Source organism: Perissodus microlepis, chromosome 3, assembly GCF_051167445.1.
Source record: "Perissodus microlepis isolate ML-2025 ecotype Zambia chromosome 3, ASM5116744v1, whole genome shotgun sequence".
Classification (NCBI taxonomy): domain Eukaryota; kingdom Metazoa; phylum Chordata; class Actinopteri; order Cichliformes; family Cichlidae; genus Perissodus; species Perissodus microlepis.
Window position 1 is genome coordinate 39,981,822 of NC_140463.1, and position 23,581 is coordinate 40,005,402.

At 42.4% G+C, this 23,581-nt stretch overlaps 1 protein-coding gene across 1 annotated transcript; it reads right to left on the bottom strand.

The window, feature by feature from the left end:
• Positions 1–717: 717 nt before the first annotated feature.
• ppp1r14bb (protein phosphatase 1, regulatory (inhibitor) subunit 14Bb) lies at positions 718–23,581 on the bottom strand. Its single transcript, XM_084924419.1, has 4 exons — positions 22,924–23,581; positions 3,882–3,965; positions 3,759–3,791; positions 718–3,629 (listed from the first exon to the last, which is right to left on the bottom strand). The coding sequence occupies exons 1-4, from the start codon at positions 23,122–23,124 to the stop codon at positions 3,561–3,563; spliced, it is 387 nt and encodes a 128-aa protein (XP_084780545.1). The 5' UTR covers positions 23,125–23,581; the 3' UTR covers positions 718–3,560.

The window sequence follows — 23,581 nt, forward strand, 5'->3', positions numbered from 1 at the left end:
CTAAAAATGCGGTTTATAATTAAACTTATTTTCATTCACGAGGCGCAAATCTGATAATACAATTTAAAGTCCGAGATCTAAGACAAATATTTAATTATAAAATACTTATAGACATGTAGCTTAGCATAGTGTGTATAGGGCGCAGTACTGTACGATCCATTTGTTATTCTTTTTCAATTGCTCTTCCACTGCCAGCACTGTGCAGCTGCTCTGGCACCCCTATACTTAATTATGGTAGTGTGGTCAAATAGGCTGGGTTTGCATTTGTAAGACACTGTAATTCAGGGGTGTGATGGTGTAATTAAACCCCATACATAGGAGAAGGATCCCAATTTCTCCCCCAAAGTTCTCCTTTTTTTTTGCTGGTGGGGTAATGTTGGAGCCGTGAACTAAACGTCTGTCCTAACGTCCTTGCAATGTTTAAAACATCACATTTTTATCCTGTTCTGTTCATTGCTCTCGTTGTTCCCTGAACCTTTGGTGAAAAGTTATGAATGGCATGATGCACTCGTTCACTTAACTTATATTAACCATCCTCCAAGTATGATGGTATTCCTGCAGGTATCCCCAGACATCCTCACCTTCTCAGCAGGTGGACGATGTAGCTGTTATACCAAGTAACCACAAGATGGCATTAAAGTGAGGCAGAAGCGCTCTAGAAGAAGGATTAACAAACAGTACCAAGTACTATAATAAAACACCACACAGAGAAAAATGTCCATTTTACATGTTTTTATTAAAGTTGCATAAAAGTGTAACAAAATTGGGCAAAAACAAGACCTGTTGTTGATATTGCTACATTTGTTGGTTGGTTTGTTGGTCTAATCATTGTCTTAAAAAAAAAAAAAAAAATCTAAAGAACACCACTCCTCCAAATGGCATGGTTTAGCTCTTGTATTTAGCCTCAATGAAAATAATCAGTATATATATTGTTTTTTGCAATTTTCCCCAACAGTAAAAAAAACAAAACAGACTTGTCAATAACAGTCTACGAAGGTATAATAATCCAAACCTGGATTTAGCAATGAAAATCCACTCAAATTTCAGCTACTGATTGAACTTGCCTGGTAAAATCTGACCGATCAAAAATGTCCCAGCAGGGAAGGCAAAAGCAATCGCACCAAAATGCATCTGAGTGGATTTTTTCTTTTTGTTCAACTACGTGTTAATCCAAGGCCGGGTGTCAAGAAGTATCATGATCACGATAGAAACAGAGCAGTATTCAAATGGTAAATGCAAAGAACATCTTTTACCTAAACAAAAATCACTGTATCAAGGCCTAAGTATTAAACACTCACTTCTTAAAAAAAAAACAACAAATCAAAGAACAGAATCTCAGTTTGTTTTCCAGAAAAAGAAGAAAGAGTATATAAGGACCAACAGAAGATTCAAGATTTTTCCCCACACACTGCAGGTCTGCTCACACATGGCAGCAGTTTGCATTACCCTTTAAAAGAAAAATGTCTCCTGTTTATTTGGTTTGTGTAACATAAATAATACCTAAGGCAACATCTCTTTATAAAAAAGCAAAAAATGAAAAAGAAAGGAAAAAGGGAGGGAGGAGAGAAGGGTGACTGTGGGATGATGGGATGAGGGAAGGCAAAAGAGAAAAGTGGGGGATGTTTCTGTGTGTGTGTGTGTGTACACATGTGCCTTTTGGCTCTACCAGAGAAAGAGGCAGACAGCGAAGGTCTGCTGTCACTGCAGGTGTTAGCAATCGGTCACAGGAACCACAGCGAAATCTTGCTGCTTCTCTTGTTAACCAATGGGCTTCGGTCTCTGATCTGATTGGCCCAGGATCAGAAACAGATGGCTTATTCTCTGAGAGGATTGGTAGCTGCACCGGGAGATTGGAGGGGGGCAGCGGTGGACTATGGCCTCGTCTCCCTCTCTCTCTGACTGTGCCTGGTGTTTGTGTGTGTGCACATCTGTGCTAGAGGCAGCTGTGTTTGCCGATGTGTTTCCGCTTCCTCCGCCCCGAGAAGCTGTGTGCGTGTGTGTGACAGAGAAAGAAAAATGCATGCTTTGATTTGAACAATGTTAGCGGTGATTCCACTGGCATGTCAGGCAGAGGACAAATGTCAGAGATGTGGCTGCTCTGAACGCCCCCCCTCAAAAAAGTATAATGGTTTAGTCTAATAATGTTTTAGAAAAAAGGAGAAATTGTGAGAATGAGATGGAAGGGTTAGGGGCAGTGATTTAAAAAAAGGCAGCTTTGTTTTGGGACCCCTCGTTGGACTGTCAGTGTGTGTCCGTGTGACAAAAAATGCATCCAGGAAACAAAAACAGAACCCCCCCCCCCCAAACGAAACAGGAACCAGTCCTATACTAAAAATCTAATCTGTCATACAGAACAGCAGAATATACAGGCCCAAAAACACTCCTATGACAAATGTTGCTGTACATTATGTAGCAACACACACGTAGCATTTAGCGACACCACATACGTTTGTATGTGCAGCGGCTTCTGAGGAGCCTCTCGTGACTGTTCTACGCATTTGAGGAAAAAGAAACCTTCTACTTTGACATCCAGCCTAAAGAGAACTTGCTTCCAAAGGAGATCAGTGTTTTTAAGCCCGTGACCACCAAAAACAAGCCGGTGACCCTTTTCCAGGCTTCAAATTTTCCCTCTTTCCCGTGCTAAAGATACACTATAAATTATTCTTTGTGGTTCCGATTTTTCTTCCCCTCAAAATGACATAGTGCAGACTTCTCAAACACACATGCGCACGCGCACACACGCACAAAAAAAAAAAAAGACAGTCTCTAAATGCACCACTGCAGCAATGCCTCTGATTGAGGGGGATAATTAGCAAAAGACTGTACTGATCCCCGAAAGAGTTAATTAAAAAAAAACTAAAGTGAAGCCCTCAAATTGAACCGGGAAGTATGGAAAGAATTATAATGGGCGGCTGGGTCAACTTTAAAACCCTCAAAAACAGCAACGTAAAGATCGGTGAGACAGAAGCGAGTTGATTGGCTTCTTCCTTCCTCTAACCCTCCTCCTCGTTCACCCTTCCGCTGTCTTTTTTGGCATCTGCGCTCTCTCGTTCTTCTTCTCGATCTCGGTCACTCTGCTCGCAGTAATTAGGGGACTCGTCTCCTCTTCCTCCTCAGACAGATGGAAGATGGTGTAGGGGTGGGTGGGGAGGAAGTAGAGCTGGATGGGAATGGGTAGCAGAGCCAAAAAAGAAAAAAACAGGTGGAGAGAGGGGTAGGAGTAGGAAAAGAGGAGGAAGGAGAATGCCTGGATTAAGACCAATGAGTCGCTTTTGAATTAATTCACTCTTTAATTTGTCTTTTTTCCCCCCTTCTTGGCTGATGGTTTTTATGAAGAAAGTCCAACAACATGACAACAAAAGAGAAAAGCGACATATGGGGCTGGATCCAGGCAACAACAAGAGAGGGTCTAACTAGAAGCAGAAACAAGTTGCAACATTTCAATGGAAGAAAACAGACAAAAAAAGATTTAAAAAAAATAGCGTGAGCTGTGGTAGGAAGACGAGAGGTGAGGGCTGAGGTGGAGGGGAATATGTAGGATGGAGGGAGGAAGGATGCCATCATTTCTTCTGAGGCGTGGAGAGCTTCTGCATCCCTCGGATCTTGTCGAGCAGCTCTGAGACGAAGTCCTACGGGGAGAGGGCAAGGACAGAAACACATGCGGGGACTCAGAATGACAAATATGCACATCAGAAATGTTCACTTGAAGAGGCAGAGGGAGTTTATGAGCAGGGGAGTGAAGAAGAACTGTGTTTTACCTCAGTAGGTTTAAAACAGTCAACCAGCAAATCCTGCAAAACAGGGAAAAACAGGATGAAATAACACTCTGCTGTTTGCAGCCATCTTTCATGCTCTGAAACAGGTGCGCACGTGTGTCCTACCTTGACCCTGGCTGCCCGTTCAACATCACTGGGCATGTCGAGCAGTTCATCCACATCTATCTCCAGCTCAGGGATGGCCTCTTCCTATAGCACATGTAACAAAAGAAGGAGAGAAGCAGAGCACCATCAGAGACCAAACATCCACCAGGCTTCCTTATAAAAATACTAGAGAACCTCTTTCCACGAACACATGGAAAGAAATCCTCATCCTGTCTATTCTTAGTGCCTGTGTTTATATTATGTGGTTGTCTGCAAATAGACCAGCAAGCATAAGCATTTCTCTCTCTGTATGACGTGGTACAGTTATTGATGAGTGTCTGGCTGTGGACACTAGAGGGCGGCGTGCTTCCATCAGCGCAAAGCACATGGCAGAGAGACAGAGGAGACAAAGAGAGAAGGAAAAACAGCACAGACAGGTTTCATTATTTTTAAATCTACTTGAATGAAAAAAATAGTTTATTTTCAAGGTTGGAAAACTAAAAAAAATAAAAGAATTAATAATCTGGTTAAAAGCTGTGCTTATTTGCTGTTACACAGAGAGCAATGATAGTGTTTGGGGGCTAGAAACACTAGTGCGAAGGAATTTTACTTTTTGCCACACAAAATTATTAAAATGAATGGACTGACGTTTGTAGTTGGCTTTCATCCCACGAGTTACACGAGGAGACAGGGGTGCTCGTCTACCAGCTATTTAGCTCAGTTTAGCAAAAACACAGCGAGGAGGAGGTGGCATCTCATGTGTCCACTGTGTCAAGATTCACAAAGGCAAGGCGCTGCAGTGTTTTATTGTCTGTGGAGAGGGCCGAGCTAGCTCATCTCCCATCATTTCTCAGGTTTACGTGGGCGAAACAAAGCTATCCATCCATCTATAGCTTGGATGTTTGAGATCGAGTAAGAACACGTGCATGTCCTAAAGCTAACACCCGAGAAGAAAGACAGTTACAGACACAGTTAGGATCTAGACGAGTTCCTGTTTCTAACAGGTTTTTAAAGTGTCCTCCTTCAAATCTGTTGTGCAAAACTGGAAACATTTATTTTAGAATAATTACTATTTACAGACAGCTCATTACTGAAAGCTAGGGTGCTAACTGCTGATGGCCACCCATGTTGTATTCATGTAAAAACCAGTTGAAAGTTGGAAATCTGCTTCTTTGAATTGGGAATTTTTACAGCTGCATTCACATTAAGAATACTTGTACTTTAAAGTAAAGTAACACATAAATTAAAATACACATTCATACACCTAATATAAGCCAATCAGTCATCGCCCAGCTTCATCAGGCTCACATCTAACGTCGAATTAGTCTTCAGGATAAAGAAAGCAGTTCGCGGCGAGTTCATCTTCGTCTCAGTTTCTCCTTATCCAATCAATTCTTTCTTCCGATTAATCTGTCGCACTATTAAAAAGCTTTATTAGTCCCCGTCTCTCCATCTGCCTCGCTCGCACACACTGGCTCAGTGTGCTCCAGCCAAGCTCTTCACCGCTGGCGACAAGAACACAGGCACGCACACTCGTACAAACACTCTGTGCCCCCCCCCCCCCGAGCTCTTTTGCAGCTCAATTGCTGCCCCTATATTCATGTCGTTCTCTAGGAATCTCTCCCTCGCTCTCGTCCTCCCCCTCGGTTAGAGCTGCCCACACCAGCTGTCTCTGCACCTGCCTGACTGCCCCTTATCCCATCACACAAAACACACACAAGTCAGTCAGACTCACAACCACACATGGACAGGCAAAACATGCTGTGTGGGCACATGAACAAAGCGGTAGGTTTTCCTTTGGCAGTGAAAATGGCTCAACGTCTCGCACACACCTTGCACATACGGATTAAAGAATTATAGGAAGGGCATTAATAAGTCTGAGCTGAAGTGCGTGTGTGTGTGTGTGTGTGTGTGTGTGTGTGTGTGTGTGTGTGTGTGTGTGTGTGTGTGTGTGTGTGTGTGTGTGTGTGTGTGTATAAAAAGGGGCTGTATAAGGATTTAATTTGGGGCAGTCTGTGTGTGTGAGATAGAGACTGTAGGTGACAGCTAGACTTACTGTCAGCAGAGCAACACAACCGCACACACACTGACACACAGACCAGCATGCAGATATCCTGTAAGCACCAGTGCAGACACACACACACACACACACACACACACACACACACACACACACACACACACACACAGGTCTGACACAAAGACTGATCTGCACAACATGTGGCCCCCATGTGCTTCTAAATGAGTCTTTTCTTTTCCTCCCTTTTTGTTAACTCTGTATCTGTGTGAGACCCTCGTGAGGTGAACGTAAAGGACGAGGTGGAGAAAAGCATAAATGTTTCATACGGCTTAATGGAAAAAGATTTAACAGGCGCTGTTAAATCTGAGAGGGGAGGGGGGGAGGGAACGCCGAGAGGAAGGAAGGTAAGAGGTTAAGGAGCATATCGAGACGAGGGAGCAGCTGAGTGGAGCAGACTGAAAGAGAGAAGCCGAGGAGGGAGAGAGAGGAGTGAGGGAGATGTTGAAAAACGCCGGAAGACAGGCTTCCGAGAGGAGACACAAAGAAAGCGGGGAATCACGAGGGAGGATTTCCAAAACAATCCTCCAGACTGACTTACTGAACTAGTCTGGAGGTTTTTGTTTTTTTTACTGCTGGCTGCAGAAGATGCGGAGTGGAATAAAAGCTGATTACAAGATATTGACAAGCACTGAAGGTTTATAAACAAAGCAGAGCAGAGAAGAGTGCAGGGAAAGGAAGGAGGGCCTGCTTTATTCTGACGAGCCTTCAGAAGAGCATCAATACTCGTGGATACCTGCAGCTCTAACATGTTGTTCCAAAGTCTCCTACAGGTTCATGCACTCGGTTACGATGTACAACTAACACGCAACAGCAACAGAACTCAACAAGCAATGTTTCCAGGATATTTTTAAAGAGGAAGTCAAAAAATATTTCAGAATAAAAATCCACCTGATAAATTAAGTTACCATGATTTCATTTTTGGTCAGACCTCCTGCCTAAACATAGACAGGTACTGCCCCATAACACTATAGTGGGCAACTGGTGGTAATGGAGTTAGGAAACGGCAGGCTTGGACCACTTTGAGGCAAATGAGAGGGGTCCGGTTTTCAAAACGTAAAAATAGCTTTCAATTTATATCCTTTAACATCATATACTGTAGTAGGGCTGTGCTACCCTAGACCTCCCTTTAGCCACACCCCTACTTGCCACCCATATCACCAGCATCACTGGGGAAAACACCGCAAACACGTGGTTCTTGAAACTTAATTACACTCTTCCTGACGAGCTCGCGAATATGAGTCGCGCGCGGTGAAACGAGAGAGACGCCGATCGTCTGGAGGCTTCCTTCACAACGCAATGAGATGTGACAGTATGAGGCTACCTCACTGGGAAAAAGCGTACCACGCACACTCGCATAAACACGACCTACAAGTGGGTCAGTGTCCTTGTATTATAACAACAAAAAGGCCCGTCATTGCTACTGGAAATACAGCTGGTGAAATAATGACACGACAGCAAAGGCAGATGCTAGTCAATGTCTTATCGACGTGGAAAGCTTCACGTCGGTGTAGATGTTTATCACGGGCTTGTTTGATAACTTCATGCATAAAGTAACTGATTCCTTTGATAGGATGTGGGCAAACTAAGAGCGGAAAAACAACAACAAAGAAGACAGAGTGATTGTGTATCACTGAAAATGTAACGACGTAGGCAGAACAGACAGCCACTTTTGCTCTTCTAGTGCCTCAGTAACAAACCAGGATAAAAATAACCGGGGATGGCCAACAGCCCATTCTGCTACAAAACACACAAACAATGTTTTTGGCTGCGTATGATACGGGAAAGAGAGACAGGCGGAAAAAGGAAGTTGAAAACAGAGGCTGGGATGGAGGAAGGAGGGAAGGGAAGAAGTAGGAAAAGTAGGCCGCGTGGCAGTAAACAATGACACCCGCTGCAGTTTCTCTGCGACTTGTCTGGCAAACGCACACTTTATGCATCCATCACAAGATAATAAATCAGACTAAATCGCATTGTATATTTGCATTAAGAGAGTGGCACTCCATTAAAACTATTACCCTGACTTGGCATGGTGACACAGGTATAAAACGTGTGTGTGAATGCTGACAGCGATGAGTTCCAGGCACTCGTGTTGGCGACGAGAGCACGGCCGCTGAAATGCTTTCACTGCTACTGTGTGTTTTGGTTGTCACAGATGAGAGGAGATGGTATCCATACCCTCAGATCTGCACTGCTAACGGAGCAGCTTTAGTTAATAAGGATCAACTGGGCAAGATGAAGCAGAAACTCTGGGCTTGAAAAGCCAAAAAATGCAAAATATAGGAGGGATATGATGTGCAAGGTGCTTTTACTGAATCCGACGTGCAAATGTTTTACAGCCAGGTTATCAGGAGCTGTTATATTCCTACAGAACAGGAAGACTGCTGAGCACACATGTAATGGCTAAACCTGAATTTCTGTTAAATGTAAATTTCTCTCTATGTAAACAGCAACAGATATGATATTTTCAATTATTTATGACAGTAATTGCTCTATTATCAGAAACAGACTGCGTGTAATTGTCAACTTGATCCCATTCAGCTGCTCTCTGATAGCGTGACTGTCTTACGGGAACATTCGTGGCAGGTTTGTTGGTATGTTTGACAATCTCATTATGCAGTAAAAAAAGTGAGATAACTTTATCTCATTGGAGAAAACAGATACCAACTGTGCTAAATTGTAATAAGTTTTTGTAATACTCAGCATATGCAAAATACTAAAAGTCACAATAATATTGGATTGTGACTGGAGTTTTGTGATAATATTGTATCGTGTGGTGCCTGATGCTTCCCACCTCTAACAATAAAACCACAGAAGGTGAATACTTTTATGATTCACCAGTTTATTACACATTAAGGCTTCGAGTTCTGCATTATTGGGGGTGCGGTCGCTTTAAATGGCAGGTAGTTGAAGGTCTAGTTCTGGTTACTGTATCTATATGTTAATAGAAGACTGTCGATTGTATGGATGCACTTTTCTAGCCACACTTTTTAAGTATTAGCTGATCCACTTTTAGCTTCAATAAAACTAAATGGTGGCAGCCACAATGCTAAACTTCAGGCCTTAAAATGCAAGTTCACAAAACAATGGGTGATGTCATCTTTTGTCTTTTAGTCTATTGTGAAGCGCTAGGAGTAAAATGGCTGAAACCCGGTATTGTTCGACACCATCATTGTTATGGATAATGACTGAAGCTTAATTACTAAATTATATTTAACTCTGGATCTACGGAAGGGGGTTTGCCAGGCAACCACAGCTCACATGCACACATGCACCAGTGAGTACAACTTTAAACTCTCATATTGTATGCATGTGCGGGTGTGTGTGTAAAACAAACACTGCAGGATTAAGCAAGGAAGGATATGCAATAGAACTGGGGTCTAACGAATATCAAACACAGAAAGTATAACACAGAAACTAGGGATAAAAACACTCTTTGCTCCCAGAGCATAACATTAGTTTCCTGGGAAATGACAAATCGTCAAGTGGAGAATTTAAGGTTATCCTGGCAGATAATGGGGAAGTAAATGCGGACAATTCCAGTGTGTCGATCTGGCCATTGCAACATGACTAACTGGCCTATTCAGAAACAAGGCCGCAACCGGCGTTAGTACAAAAGAAGAGATAAACAAGCAAGCTAAAAAGTTGCCTGGAAGCTGTCCTGAGGTGGTAATTCATGACACCCTCGTGACTGATCTGGTAATTTTGTCTAGGGTCATCTGATTACTACAAACAGACGCACGCAGACAGGATGAGGCCAGGATCTGAAGAGCGGAAAAACACTGGGCTTGAACCTGCTTCCTGCCTTACTCTCTCCGGCCGTCCGTTTATCTTTACGTCTCCTTTGATGCCCTTCCCCTCGAGTTTGTATCACCGCTCTGCCCTGCTCTCACACAGAGAGAGTCACCCTTGGCGCGATTGTAATTGGCCAGTTCGTAGCATTTGGGCCATCTTGCTGTGGGCATGAAACCACTTATGAGAGAAAGAGAGAGGAGGGAGTCAACAAGAGGTCATCGAGGGTGTACTGAGGGGTGGGTGGGGTGGTTAGGGATGCATTGTGTCAGTCATCGCCTGCTGCTTTCCATCTCCCTACTATCTGAGTCTGTCTCACCCTTATGGTTGCTTATCAGGAATCTCCAGGTCTAACAATAACAAGAACAGTAGTCAACTTCCTTTTTAGGATCGCCGCTCTTGCACCAAAAAACACACAAAGCTTTCCATCTGAGGGTCTCTTCTTTACCACAAAGGCAGCCAACCACTTCCTGTTTGAGCATGTGACCTTGGGAGATATTGGGGGAAGGGAAGGTGTAGAGATATCTGTTGGAAGTTTCTATGCTGGGTATCCCTTAGACTTTAAAGAGGGCAAACTCACAAACACAAGTCTGTTTGTGTCTGTCCAATTAATTTAAGTAGTGAGTGGCTGTTGTAATGAATGTGTGGCCTCAAACATGACTCCTGAACTATAAACCACAGCAGTCCCTAATCGATGCAAAATACTTAACCCAGCCTAAGATCTCGAAAGTGTGTGTTATTGTGCACTTTCCCGTGCGTGCCTGATTTTCATCTCTATTGCGGGTCTAATCAGTTGGATGTACTTCCTCTCAGGAAGAAAATGATGTCCTGTTTTGAATCATATGAAAAGCAGAAAGAAAGAGCTGCAGGCAGCACAGATCAACTGAAGCCTGTTTATAGCCTAGCCTGCCAGGACACAGACTAGATTATATTATTTCATCAGTCGGGTTTGCTTTGCTCTTCCTCGCCCCGTGTAGAAGTTTGCAAACAGGGAAGCGCAGTTTCCTCCTCCCGATAAAGGACAGTATCACAAAGAGAATAAATGTAAAAAAACAAAAAACAAAACTTTAACGCTTCGCTGCATGCATCTCTAGGAAGAAAGGACACATGTAGCTTCTTAATGATACTGTTCTATAAAAACTCTAAAAACAACACGCAGCCCTCATTTAGCACGCACTACCAGCGCCTCCATCTGCTTTAACTCTGCAGCCCCGTCAGCCTTTTCCTGCTATCTCACTACAGATAAAATGCAAACGGATCTGTCATGCAAAGTGAAAAGAAGCAGAGCCTCCAGAGTCTGGTGGTAGAGATGTGGGCATGCTAATGTGAGTCCCGGTGCTATGTGGGTTGTTTCCGATTTTTTTTGCAGGAGGAAGCCAAACCAAACGGGCTCCTAGTGCACAGAACAAATCTTCACATGAAGCCAAGAAACATTCATCGCTATAATTAGGACTTCGGCACAGCAGTATTCACTGTAACTGCAATTAGGTAACAGAGGTCGCATTAACAGAAAGACAGACAGATACTGTAGTATGGAATAAAGAGCGGGAAGGGAGTGGCTATAAAACGTGGATCGTACCATTTAGCTTTCACATAAGGAATATTTTCCTGTATATCGTCGCTTGTAACATACTTGCAAACTAATCTGTATTTTTGTCCACTATCATAATTAGACTAGCGGATGTGATAGCGTGTCAAAACTAACACCCAGCCAACCTTTGGTTCAACTGTAAAGCTCTCATTTTAGACTAAACACACACGCACACACACACACAAAAAAAAAATCTATTTGTACAGTGAATGTGCAGAAGGTCATCCAAACCTGACCCCCCAAAAGCTGCCCATAGTCATGTCTGATCGCTGTTCGGTTGAATGATTCCCCCGTCAGCTTGTTTGGCCTGACTGAAACGGTTCAGTGGTTTCTGTGTGTTGACTGAACACGTCTGTGTTGCGGTTTTTCCAGGGAGACAGTCTGCTGGACCCTCGGGGTCACAACCAGCCCCGGGTAGACTTGTATTGGTAACTATGCTGCCGTGTAACCCTTTCGAACGACTACACGAGGGCACAGCTCGTCACTGCTGTTTAGATCTACTGCCTTACAAATCAAACCTCTTATATAATAACATTAAAGAAAAACCCCAAACAATTACATCAATGCTCATCTGCTTAACGCAGTGCATCAGGAGTGATTTAACCTGTGGATTCTTCATGAATCTGCTCACACTAATACATCAAGTGTTTAAGTGCCTTTTCGATATAGGAGTAGGAATCGCAGAGTAACACATGACTCAATGCTGTCACAGTAGGTTGCCCGTGATTGCTTTGTGTTACCGTCGTTATATCTAAAGCTACAGAAACATTAACGTTGCCTAAAAATAGAAAACATCACAGTAAGTGCAGTGCACGGACTCTGGTTAGGCAGTATAATGTTAACGATAGCATGCAAAAGAGGCTGATCAAATCAGCATTACTATCATGAAGGAAGTGTTACTTGCAGTGTTAAAAAATTATGCAAATTTAAGCTTCATCTGTCAGTTAGGTAGAAGTTTAAAAAAAAAAAGAAAATATGAGAAAGCTGACAGTTTGGGAATGACAGAAAGTTCATAAATAACCTTTCAACTTTCAAATGCAATTTTCACGCAGCTTCTTCAGCTTTGACTAATTACTAAATCCCTCATCAGAAGTAAGGGAACCGAAAACTCAAGTGCCCACATCTCTGCTGCACTGAGCACGGTCCCCTATAAACCCATGGATACTAGGAGAGTCCCAGCTCTGTGTGTGTGTAGAAGTGTCAAACAAAAATACACACAACTCTTCAACCAGGCGAAAGAGTCACTACCACAACGACGGGACTAAAAGAGGAGATTATGCGCAGATTAAAATAAGAATGCATACAAACAAGGATTACAGCAGATTATCATTATGTCACTGTTGGCAAGTACTACTAACAAAACTAAAGGGCTTTGAATTTACTTGCTCATTTGCCATGTCATTCACTGAGTAACTTTTTCTTTTTTTGTTTTAGTTTGTAGCACAATGAGTACACTTCAAAGTCACGGAGGTCCAATTTAAATACCCGCCCCTCTTCTGCAGTTTTAATTCACTTTTGCTCGCGAGCTGCTGTGTTTATCTGCAAAGCCTCTCGATTCATTGCCCCAATATTGAGATATAATCCATATGGATATCAAAGTGAGCTGCAGAAAATTATTATTCTTTTATGCAGATCAGTCATCAGAGTCTCTGACCTCTCAAACGCTGCCAACAGAGTGGGTAATCTAATCAGCTAATGCTTTGGTTCATTTCCATATTCAATCAGATACAGGAGAAAAACTCACAACGCAGGCGATTCCAACGGATTATCGCAGCAGAACCAAAAACAAACAGACTGAAACTGCAAAAACTAGGAGCTGTATCGCTGCATCTCCACTTTTGTCTTACTTAACAAAGACTGTAATAACCAGAGACTCACTAAAGATGAAACATTAGAGGAAACAATGAGTAAGAGGCAGATGCCAAAGCTGTCGCTCTGACTGTCCACTGCACAGCCTGATGCCCTTTAGTCAGCAGCTTGAAAGACGCTTTTGCTTACCGAGTGAAACACACAATGTTTGTCTCCAGATTGTCATGTCAAGATTGTGTTACTCTGACCATATCAGTTTCAGAACGTACAGAGAGCAACATCAACCAAGCAAACTTTTACTCCGTCGCCTCAAAAGGAGCTTGTTTCTATTCTGGGTTTAATAATGTCACAGACAGGTGCCCATAACTGCAACTATAAGTCACTACGTGTATTTGTTCTTCTACTACTTTTAACTGTTGTTGCATGTCAGATGTTAGAATGAGTAACATCAACAGGTGAGCACTGAATAATGATTTATGAGCATCAAAGGAATCCAACCAAATATGGCCGTCTCCCTTCCTGGTTAATAAGCAACTTGTAAACACACTGACCAAATATGGTCTGTTGTTCCTTCCTGTTGAAGCAAACTCCAACAAAAAGCACACACTAAGGTAATATACTACAGAAACACCAATATGCGCATCTGAATTTTGCCATTATAATAATGTAACAGAAATGACTGATAACACCATCTCTCTGTTTTCCCTGTCTGTCCATCCGAGCGCACATCTTTCCTTCATTCGTTCCCAAAGACATCCGAACCAGAGCCCATCTCGTCACAGACCTGTCCTCCAGATTATCGCAAGTGTTCGAGTTTCACAGCGGTGACATCACAGAGGAAGTCAGGACGACACCTGCGGTCTGACCTTGGCAGAAATCACTAGCCGCCTGCCTGAGACTGACAACAGGTCAGGAGGTGTCAGGTAATGTCGACACGGTGCAACCACAAGCCCAAGCCTCACACATGAAGCGCTCCTGCACAGTCGGATGCTGGCATGAAACAGGCACGTGCATGCACATTATGCACATACACAGTCAGCGACGGTGAATAATAAAGCTTCTTCTGCGCTGCCGAACAACAGCTCAAAAGGCGTCTGCTCTAACGCACCTCCCGGGATTAAAAAACCCTCCAGAGTGGATCTGCGTTACCTCACTCAACCTGTTCACGGAGAAACCTCATGAGGATTCCGGCTCCAAACAAATCATCCAATGCCAGGCCCAGCCCCTGCTGTTAAATGTTAGAGCAGTGTCTTGGTTGTGCCATTGTTTTAATACAGTTTCAGCGCGGAGGCCAATAAACGCACATCACCCCCGCAAAAAAATAAAAAGGCACTATTGTAAAAACAACACTCTGGAGCCACATACAGCAATAACAGTGGTCTGTGCACCATCACCATTATGCTCACTTTAAAAAAAAAGCCTCCTCAAGGGTGCAAGAGCTTTCACAAAACAGCTACAGACTTAAGAGGCTGTAAGTGCAAGCAGCAGTTTAGTAAGGACCAATAGGAGAAAAGTGTCTGATACTGCACACTGGAGATCATTTAAAATAAAGTGCAGGAAAGTCAACGTGTGCTTCATTATTAAGACGTTAACTGCTTGAGTAGCCTATTTAGATATGCCTATTAAATACAATCTGAAACACAATCACTTGTATAGCACAAATGCGTTCATGGAAAACGATCTTACATCTTTTTATGTTGTTTCACGACAATAAACAAGCAACTGGTTGGTAAAATCCAACCTATATTACCTATGCTTAAGGGTTTAAATGTTGAAGAGGTGTTAGTCAGTATGCAGAGGCTACTCTAGCTGACACGTGCTAACAAGATGCTTAGAAATCTTTGGCATACTGATTAAATTACATGGTAAAGATATTCTTTGAAGTTTGTATCTAAAAGGGAGCTACTGTGCTTCCCCGTCGTCCTTCATATTTACCCTGGAGTCACAGTTTAAACATGGACAAAGTTTTAAGAAATGAGGCATGTACAAATAATCCCTGCGATCCAAAAGTTTAGGCTACTCTAATCACTGCATTTTAGACAGTTTTTTCTCCTCTTTTCTCTGGATGATGTCAGTGAGAGCACACATATCTAATATGGTCATCCCAAGTGCTCCACCTACAAACCTTCTGTTGGCAAGTGTCACAAATCATAAGAAAGTTCAGAAGGAGGGGGAAGGGAGCCGAAACAGCTCGTTTCACACAGTGGCTGAACGCAGGAACTGCATCAAGGCTCAGTATGAGATAATTCAAGATGATTTTGAACTGTAAAATCCCAGAAGAACAAAAATACCGAACTGGAAACACACATAATAGGTTCTCTTAGTAGGGCGAACAACGATGGCTACGTGAGCGCTGAAGAAAAAAAGATGTCGCTTAGAAGCGTGGGCACTAAAGTCGCTGTAACTTCAACAGTATTTAGTTTTCTTAGTCACACTGTTGTTACAGTCCTGAGTTAACTGTGATAACTCAACTCTCACCTGAGCCTCAGAGACACTGAGAAGACAAGCAGATAACATTCAAGGGACATAGAGCCAAAAAGCTGATTCTTGATAACAAAAACTATACTTTACATCTATTACACAAATACAGTCAGAGTTATACACACACACACACACACACACACACAATTCTTATAAGACCCAATTTGTTTTGAGAAACTGAGATAAACAGGGGTTTTTTTTTCCTTTAAAGGGAAAGTGGTAAGTAATCTGGTTAATTTTTCCACACACTGTTTGTCTCACACTTCCTGTGACAACATATAAACATTCCTCTAAATGACTCACATCCCTTGTTCTTTTCCCTCCATTCCTCTCCTCCTTCATCCACGCCTCGTTCGGTTTTCTCAACTTCCTTCCGACCTTACTCACCCACTAACCAAAACACACGTTTAATCTCACTCACTCACAATATTCTTTGCATTCTTCCACCTCTCCAACTTTGCTGATTTGTTCCTTTGCCGTTTTAAAAACATCCACACAGTCAGTCAGTGGGTCAGGCTACGGCACACGCTGACTCACCTCATATCCGCTAGGAAAAGCAGAGTCTCCTCAACATGTAGAACCAGGTGTGACGTATAAGTAGATGTGTGTATGTCCGTCTCTGTGCAGATGTGTGTGCACGTGAGCACTGGTGTGGGAGAGTGGGCACAAAGACACAGTGGAGTCTTTCATTCATGCTGTGTAACAACCACTCTTTGTAGTCACTCTCTTGCACAGAGTGAAACAGGGTGATGCTGATTGGTATTCAAACCTTACAAGTTAACACTGTAAAAAAATGTTTGATGCTACTCTTTGGGTGTGTTTGTGTGCACGTGTGCGTTTCCTTTTACAGTCAGAAGTCAGTCAAGGAGGCCGAATTAATCTGCGACTGGAAAAGCTATAAAAGAGGTTGGCTTTCCCTGACAAGTGTTCTCCTGCAGACACACACACGCACAGGCGCACGCACGGGCATGCACACACTTTTTTGTGTATTTCTGGAACTAACTCCAACCTTCACTTCTCACTTTTTTTTCACGTTCGAGACCACAACACGCTCAAAGTGAAAATTAGCTAACAAAATAAGGAAATAATAAACAAAGAAAATATAACTAATAATATGTATTTGTGTTACAATATATACAATTTCTGTGCTCAATAAAGCACAAGGTTATTTAAATGTCTGTACATCTATATTAAAAATTTAGAGGTACTTTTATTTTGAAGGGCACACAAACACCAGTGTTTCCTGTATTTCAGAAAGTGTGATTTCTTTTCATGTAAATGCATTTCAATTTTGACTTTGCCTATTTAAAGAAAAAGGGAAACAGGAAGAACTAAAACTATTGTGGTGAGTTACGTGTCAGCTGGTAGCATTTCCTCTTTTGTTGTTCACTTTTATGTGAAGAGAGTCACATGTGACTTGTTTATTTCCGAGTATTTTCGCTTTACAGTTTACACAGAGTCATTATCTTGAACGCATGGAACTGGAACACTTTAATATTTTTTGCATGCATCCCTTTTAATTAAAGGGATGCGCTCTTTTTCTAGCGTGCACCACAACACATAATCTACATGTTGTTTGCAAGCAGAGGTAAATCTGGAAAAATTGTCTAATGTTACATTTCATCAGACTGAGCTAGAAAAACGGCATGCTCAAGCATGACTTCAAAATTATTTTTATCTGATATCTTCTTTGGCATTTAACTGATAATGTACTTGTCTAAACAACTAGTCAGATTTAAGGACTGAGCAGGTTGACTGGTAGTCAGCTAATAGGCTTACAAGCGACAAACTAAAACCAGATGCTTTTAAAGGGTGTGTATGCTCTACTCGCTCGCATCACTTGATAGAAGTGATAAATGTGGCCCTGGGCTGTGCAGTATAAGCAATAATAAACATAAAAGCAGAATATAAAAACTCAGAACCCTCCTCTCTGATTCATAAGCATTACCTTAGGACTTACATAAACTCATTTCCTGCTTCCCAGCACTTTTAATTTGGAGTGACTGCAGGCACTGCTGTTTTAGTGCCTGACAAACCCATCTAAACTGCAGTGAGACTACAAACCATTGCTTTTTGTCAGTGTATACATCATGCAGTAGCAGTGGATACATGTTCCAAAAACACTTTCTCATTCTCCAGCTTCCCTGCCCACTCCTACTACATTTTCCTTCTCCGTTTGCCATCCCCTCTACTTTTTTTCCCTTCTCTTCCCCCGTTTATTGCATTCCTGCTCACCAATCCTGCCTCTGTTCCCGCTAGTATTCCCATCTGTATTTGTGTGTGTGTGAGTGTGTGTTTGTATCTGTGTGGCCAGCCACGTAGGACCCTGCAGTTTGGGGGTTGGTCCGCCCACTCGCTCCAGTGTTAACCGACTGGTCAGCCACGCTGTGATTTAAAGGGATAACACCGCAAAAGGAGAGAAAATGAGTCTTTATTGACAAATAAAATGTTAACAGGCCAGTTACCATGGAAATGATAGCAAGGCTGGAGTGAAATTTGATTATTTTACTAAAAGCGGGGCTGTGGACCTTCTTGGTGTTCCCACTCTTTTCTTTTCCCCGGAGTACGCTCAAACTCACTTAGCACTATATACACAAAGCCATTAATAGAGTGAAGACTCTGTAACAACTGAGAAAGTGTAGACCATGTTTAAAACCACCAACGTTTGAAGAAACACTCCTCGACTGCATCGTGTGCCCCGTAACACTCTAACTTTTACTGCCAGTGAAGGGTTTGTACTTTCAGACTGCCACAGTTTAAAATATAAACTGTGTGACGGGGGTGTTATGGGATTTGGAGGCACTGTTGCAGCTGTTCCCACCCTTTCCCCCGCTTTGGACATACCATCATAGCCCTTACCACATGGCCTCTAGGTCCACTTTATCAACTGAATCTGATATTATCCAGAGAAGTTTAACGGACTTTAACCTGCATGATGCTTTAAATTGTTGTGTTTCAGTTAATGTTAGCCAAACTTCTTTAACCATTAGTCTTACCCAGCTGTTTATATTTCTCTTCTAACTTTAATGCACTTTCAGTGCTCTGTTCTACAATTGTGTGATTGCAAAATAGTGAATTATTTCAAGTTCTGTCTTGTTTTGGGCCTAGGTAACTTTTTTCAGTACTCCACGCACCAACACACATTACTCCATAGTTGTTTTAGGTGGGTTGAGGCATATATTGATGCTACAATGATCAACCAGTGTCACTGACATTAATATAGTCCACTGCTCTCTAATAAGTGTTAAGGACGTGCACACGTTCACCCATAATATTTTTATTTTATTAGGAATTAGATGAAAATTTAGCAGTAGAGCACAAGTGGAAAAGACAGCCATGTTTCCTCTTCAAACATCTGCTAATCAACCATGAAACTGGCTGGTTAAATTTAAATCAACTACAAATAAACCAGATATGAATTTTATTTATTATTATTATTATTATTATCATCATCATTAAAGAAGCTGCAATTGGTGTCTTTTACTGGCAGACCATAGCATCACCACCGGCGTGTGCTATCAATCATTGGCGGACCAATTAGCTCAATTTTTTCCCAGTTAGAAAAAGTAACAATAAAGCTGAAATGTTTACAGAGTAACCCTAACCCCTTCGACATTTTATTAATCTGCTTTTCATAGGTGGCCAGGCAATATTAGCAAATGTTAACTGCTCGATTGGTAAGCATGTATGAAGGTTTAAATATTACTGAGCAAATTTCTTAGGAACACATATTTATAGCTCGGCAGTTACAGTAAAAACAGGTGACTGCTGTCAAAGTAGCACATGTAAAAGCTGATAATGTAACTATTTTTCTATATCATCATTTATTTATCTTGGGAAAAAAAAAATCTCCTTGAGATTAAAAATGTCTTTTCTAAAAGCGACCTGGAGAAGAAGGCAGGAGATAATTGAAGATAAGCACACAAAATTCAACTGGGGCTCATTACAACTAAGCGAACACAACATCCAGAATATGCGTAATAAAAGATCAACGTCAAAAACAGCTGCAAATCAAACTAGTATCAAACAGAGGGTCCTGCCTTTGGAAGGCTGCGCGTGCCTATAAAATACAAGCGTCTTAAAGCAGCAGCTGAGCAGCGTAACATTAGCATATGCCACACCTCCCAGAGACGTTAGCCACTTTTGGATACTGGTGTCTCTTCCTAGTCTAGTAATCAACAGCAAACAGTCAAAGCTTTGTCAAGCAAAAATCCCCAAACACAGAATCATGTGGTTAATTTATAACCCCACTGGCGGGGAAATAGTCACTTGTTTCATTATTTCATTTTCAATTAAAGAAAGTAAAGATGTGTGACTGCTGTCCTTATAGCTTCAGTCTGAGTAAAACAGATGACGTCACAGTCTTTTCCTGTAGCCGCTTGCAAATGCAAAAATGTGTATAAGTAGCCATGTTTGGGAGGGACTGCGCTATTGGGTAACAAAACCAGGGAGTGCTTCTTGGGCAAAGCAAATGCCACATTAACATCGGCTGCAGGTATTCACCAAAGCCCTGTGAATATCATAACTCAGTGCCTCCAATTTTAATCATGCAAGAATGAAAAACACTGACTTTTCTTTATACGGGATTTAATTTGACTAAACGGGCGCCCCTTTTTCCACAGTGTGGTTAACCAACATAAACATTTAACAAGGCTTGTTGCCATGGAATCATACTAAGGCTCAGCTCCTCTCTATTACCCATAGCAACTTTAACTGATAGGCTGACTAAGCGGCTGGATGAATATCTGACAGACTGGCTGGCAGCAATGACTGGCTGATTGCTTGTAGCATGTTTAAAGGGATTATGTTAATGGGAAAATAGCTCATAATGAATTCCCTGCTGAACAAACTCCACGCTGTTTTATTAAAAGTCGAAATGGGCATAAATAAAAAGGAGGAGGAGGAGAGGGGAGGTTGATTGATAGGACATAATGATGGGTGAAAGGCAAAATGCGGATTATAGGAAATAGGAGGCACAGCGAGGTTAGGGTAAAAGGAGAAAATCCCAAGCATGCTCTCTGCCTTTGTCAGTGAAGAGGGTTCTCCCCGTGTCCGCTCTGCTCCCTGACCGGCTAAAGCTGCCTCTCCAGTTACACTGCTTAGCAGCACGTGCTTCACATCTCCCCATCTAAATGAGCCCAATGTGTTTCCATCAGTGAACCGACTGTAAATTAATCTCTTTGTTGTCTAACAGCCTAGACAGGGACTCGATTAGGACAATGAAAAGAGAGGAATTCAGTGGACGAAAGCCAAAAATAAGCATCGTCATTAGAGACGAACGATGGATGTGCGACCAGAAATGTGAACTAAATCATTTATGTCCCATTTACGTGACTGTAACACGATCTGCCTGTGACCTGAGCGTAATAAATCTCCACCAGGCTCAGGTTTTACTATGAACAACAACAGATAAAGTCAGTGTGCATCCATTTGTGTATTTATTTTTTTTTGGACCCCATTTACAGCTGAAAAGCAGACCAACTGTGAATCATCAGGGCATTAAAACATGCATGACTGAGCGGATTAGGGGATGAAAGATGGACTGGGATAAGCGAATGAAGGAGTGAATCACAGAAAGACAAATAGGTGTTACTAACTTTGAACAGACTGTCTGGGTATCGGTCGCAGTGATCCACGTAATAGTGGCCAAATAATGGATTAAAAATTAAGGCGATTCTAAGCCACAAAAAACACTTTGTTTTAATTATAAAAGTAACACTAGACTAAGTGCTGAAAAGCTTTACCCCTGAGCTCATTTGTTCAGACTTTTTGGACTCTGCGATGACTACACATAACATATTAATCCGTTATTGGCAGACAATCAAAGCAAATTGATTTTAAAATCCCGTCTAGGTCCGTTAATCACCTCAGCGGGCTTTGGTAACTTTGTAGTGTCAGGATATCCCGGCCACAGTGTGCATCATGAGAGATCTTCTGTTAACAGGATGAGATGATGTAGTGGAAACAAAGGTGTGCTGGACTATCTGGTTTTCTGACATCAAATGAATAACAGACTCGTCTATTTATGGCTTTCCCTGAGTGCATTTATCTTCACGGTTAACTGGGGCTTAGTATAATATCTATTTAGAGTTATGAAGTCCCAGAAGAATGGATTTTTGGCTTCCAGTTGTAAACAGCCAGATGCCTTTCGCTCACTTGAGCGTTAATGGCTTAACAACCATTACAGCGACATTATGCAATGGTGGAGAAGCTTCAGTAATACAAACTATAAAAAGAACCAGTTTTTCCTGGTTTAAAAAAGTCTGGAAGGGAACTTCTGAATCCGCCTACTACACCTCTTACCCATCCTCTTGCTAGCTACTACTAGGAATTCTGCAAACCTGTTAAGTCCCTGTATTCCTCAAGCCAGGAATAGAATGTGGGTCAATGCCAGCTCAGTGAGTTGACATGAGCTTACCAACTACTGCCGCCAAGTTGCATTATAACTCTCCATGTGACACCATGACCGCAGGTTTGATATATACATGGTTACACTCAGGCATCTCTAAGGCCAGGGAAATCATTAAAATGGTCCTCCATGATGGGATATTTGACCAACCAGACATTTTCATCTCATCCGTCTCTGGTTTACCGTCACTATTTGTGCCTGATCAAACTCGTTTTGCCTTACTTAAAAGTTGTAGGACAAAATAAACTTTATTGTCTGAATGACAATAAAATTGGGTGGATAAAAACCAGAGACTGCTGGTCAAAAATAAGTTTTCCCTCTGTTTTATTCTTATAAACTGGTGGCTTTTATTTATTCAAAGTAAAACTGTCCCCAAAAAGCAGCTACACGGTGTATTTCACACCAAAAGCATGAAATAGGAGAATTGGTGCTACTTCCGGTCGGACATTAATAGCGGATTAAATTAATTCACAGGTGTGCTTTAAATCCGCTTCAGCCAATCAGAACAAAGAGCAGCGGCCGTCGATTTCGCGACGAGGCTATAAAAGTACATGTGCTACTTATAGCCCTACATGTGGGTGAGAACATGAAGTTTGCCCACATGGCTGCTCGTGTGGATGATTTAATAAATGTATGACATTAATCTGTGAGGCTCTTCCTTATTTTACATACTGATCCACATACATGTGTCCGTGATACTCTGGGCTATAGAACAAGCGGAGCTAGGCCAAAAGCACCGACAAAGGGCCCGTTAATGTTTCTTTATCAACAGTTTGCCTTTGGATTAGACAGACACACAGACTTTCCCCCGTTACGCTACACCGCGGAGCCCTATTACTTAACAGAGCCGCCTAATCAATACCTTCGATCGGTTTTGAGGCCGGTTATTGTTTGGGGTCTTTACCTCACAGTCATAGAGGTCCGTTAGCTGGTCGATAATCCACTCCTCCAGGTTCAGTCTCTTCCTCAGCTCTTTGCGGTCATATTTGACGGTAACGCGTCCCTGCTTCCGAACTGGTGTCTCCGGCTCCTCCGTGGTACCGGCCGGCGTCTGGAAATATACCCGAGGTTGAGGGCTCGTCTCCGGGCTTGTTACAGCTGCCATTGTCGCTTGGTTTGGGAAAGAGAAAAAAATGCCCCCGGAGCTACAGAAGTGTGAAGTGAGCGACAGAAAGAAGGCAGAAAACGGTCTGTGGACGTGCGGCTCGTCGCTTTTCCGCAACGAAAAATCCCGGCTGGTGAATTTGTGACTTGGAAAAAAAATCCCCCGAAGAAGAAGAAGGACGGACGATGGACCTGATGCTTTTGTTGTCAAAAATCGCTCAAAGGGACATTCGCAGCGGCTGCTCGCTTCCACCACACAAAGGGGACCGACGGCCACGGAGAAACGTAAAGGCTAACCGGCTTACTGGGCTATTTACAGCATGCAAACTCTGCTTATATAAAAAGAGACGGCAGAAGAAGCAGAGCCTGCCTCAACTCTTCATTCAGTACAAAGAGAAATCACACGTCTCTCCCCCTCTATCTCTCTTTCTCTCTGTCCCCACGAGGAGTGCGTGCGC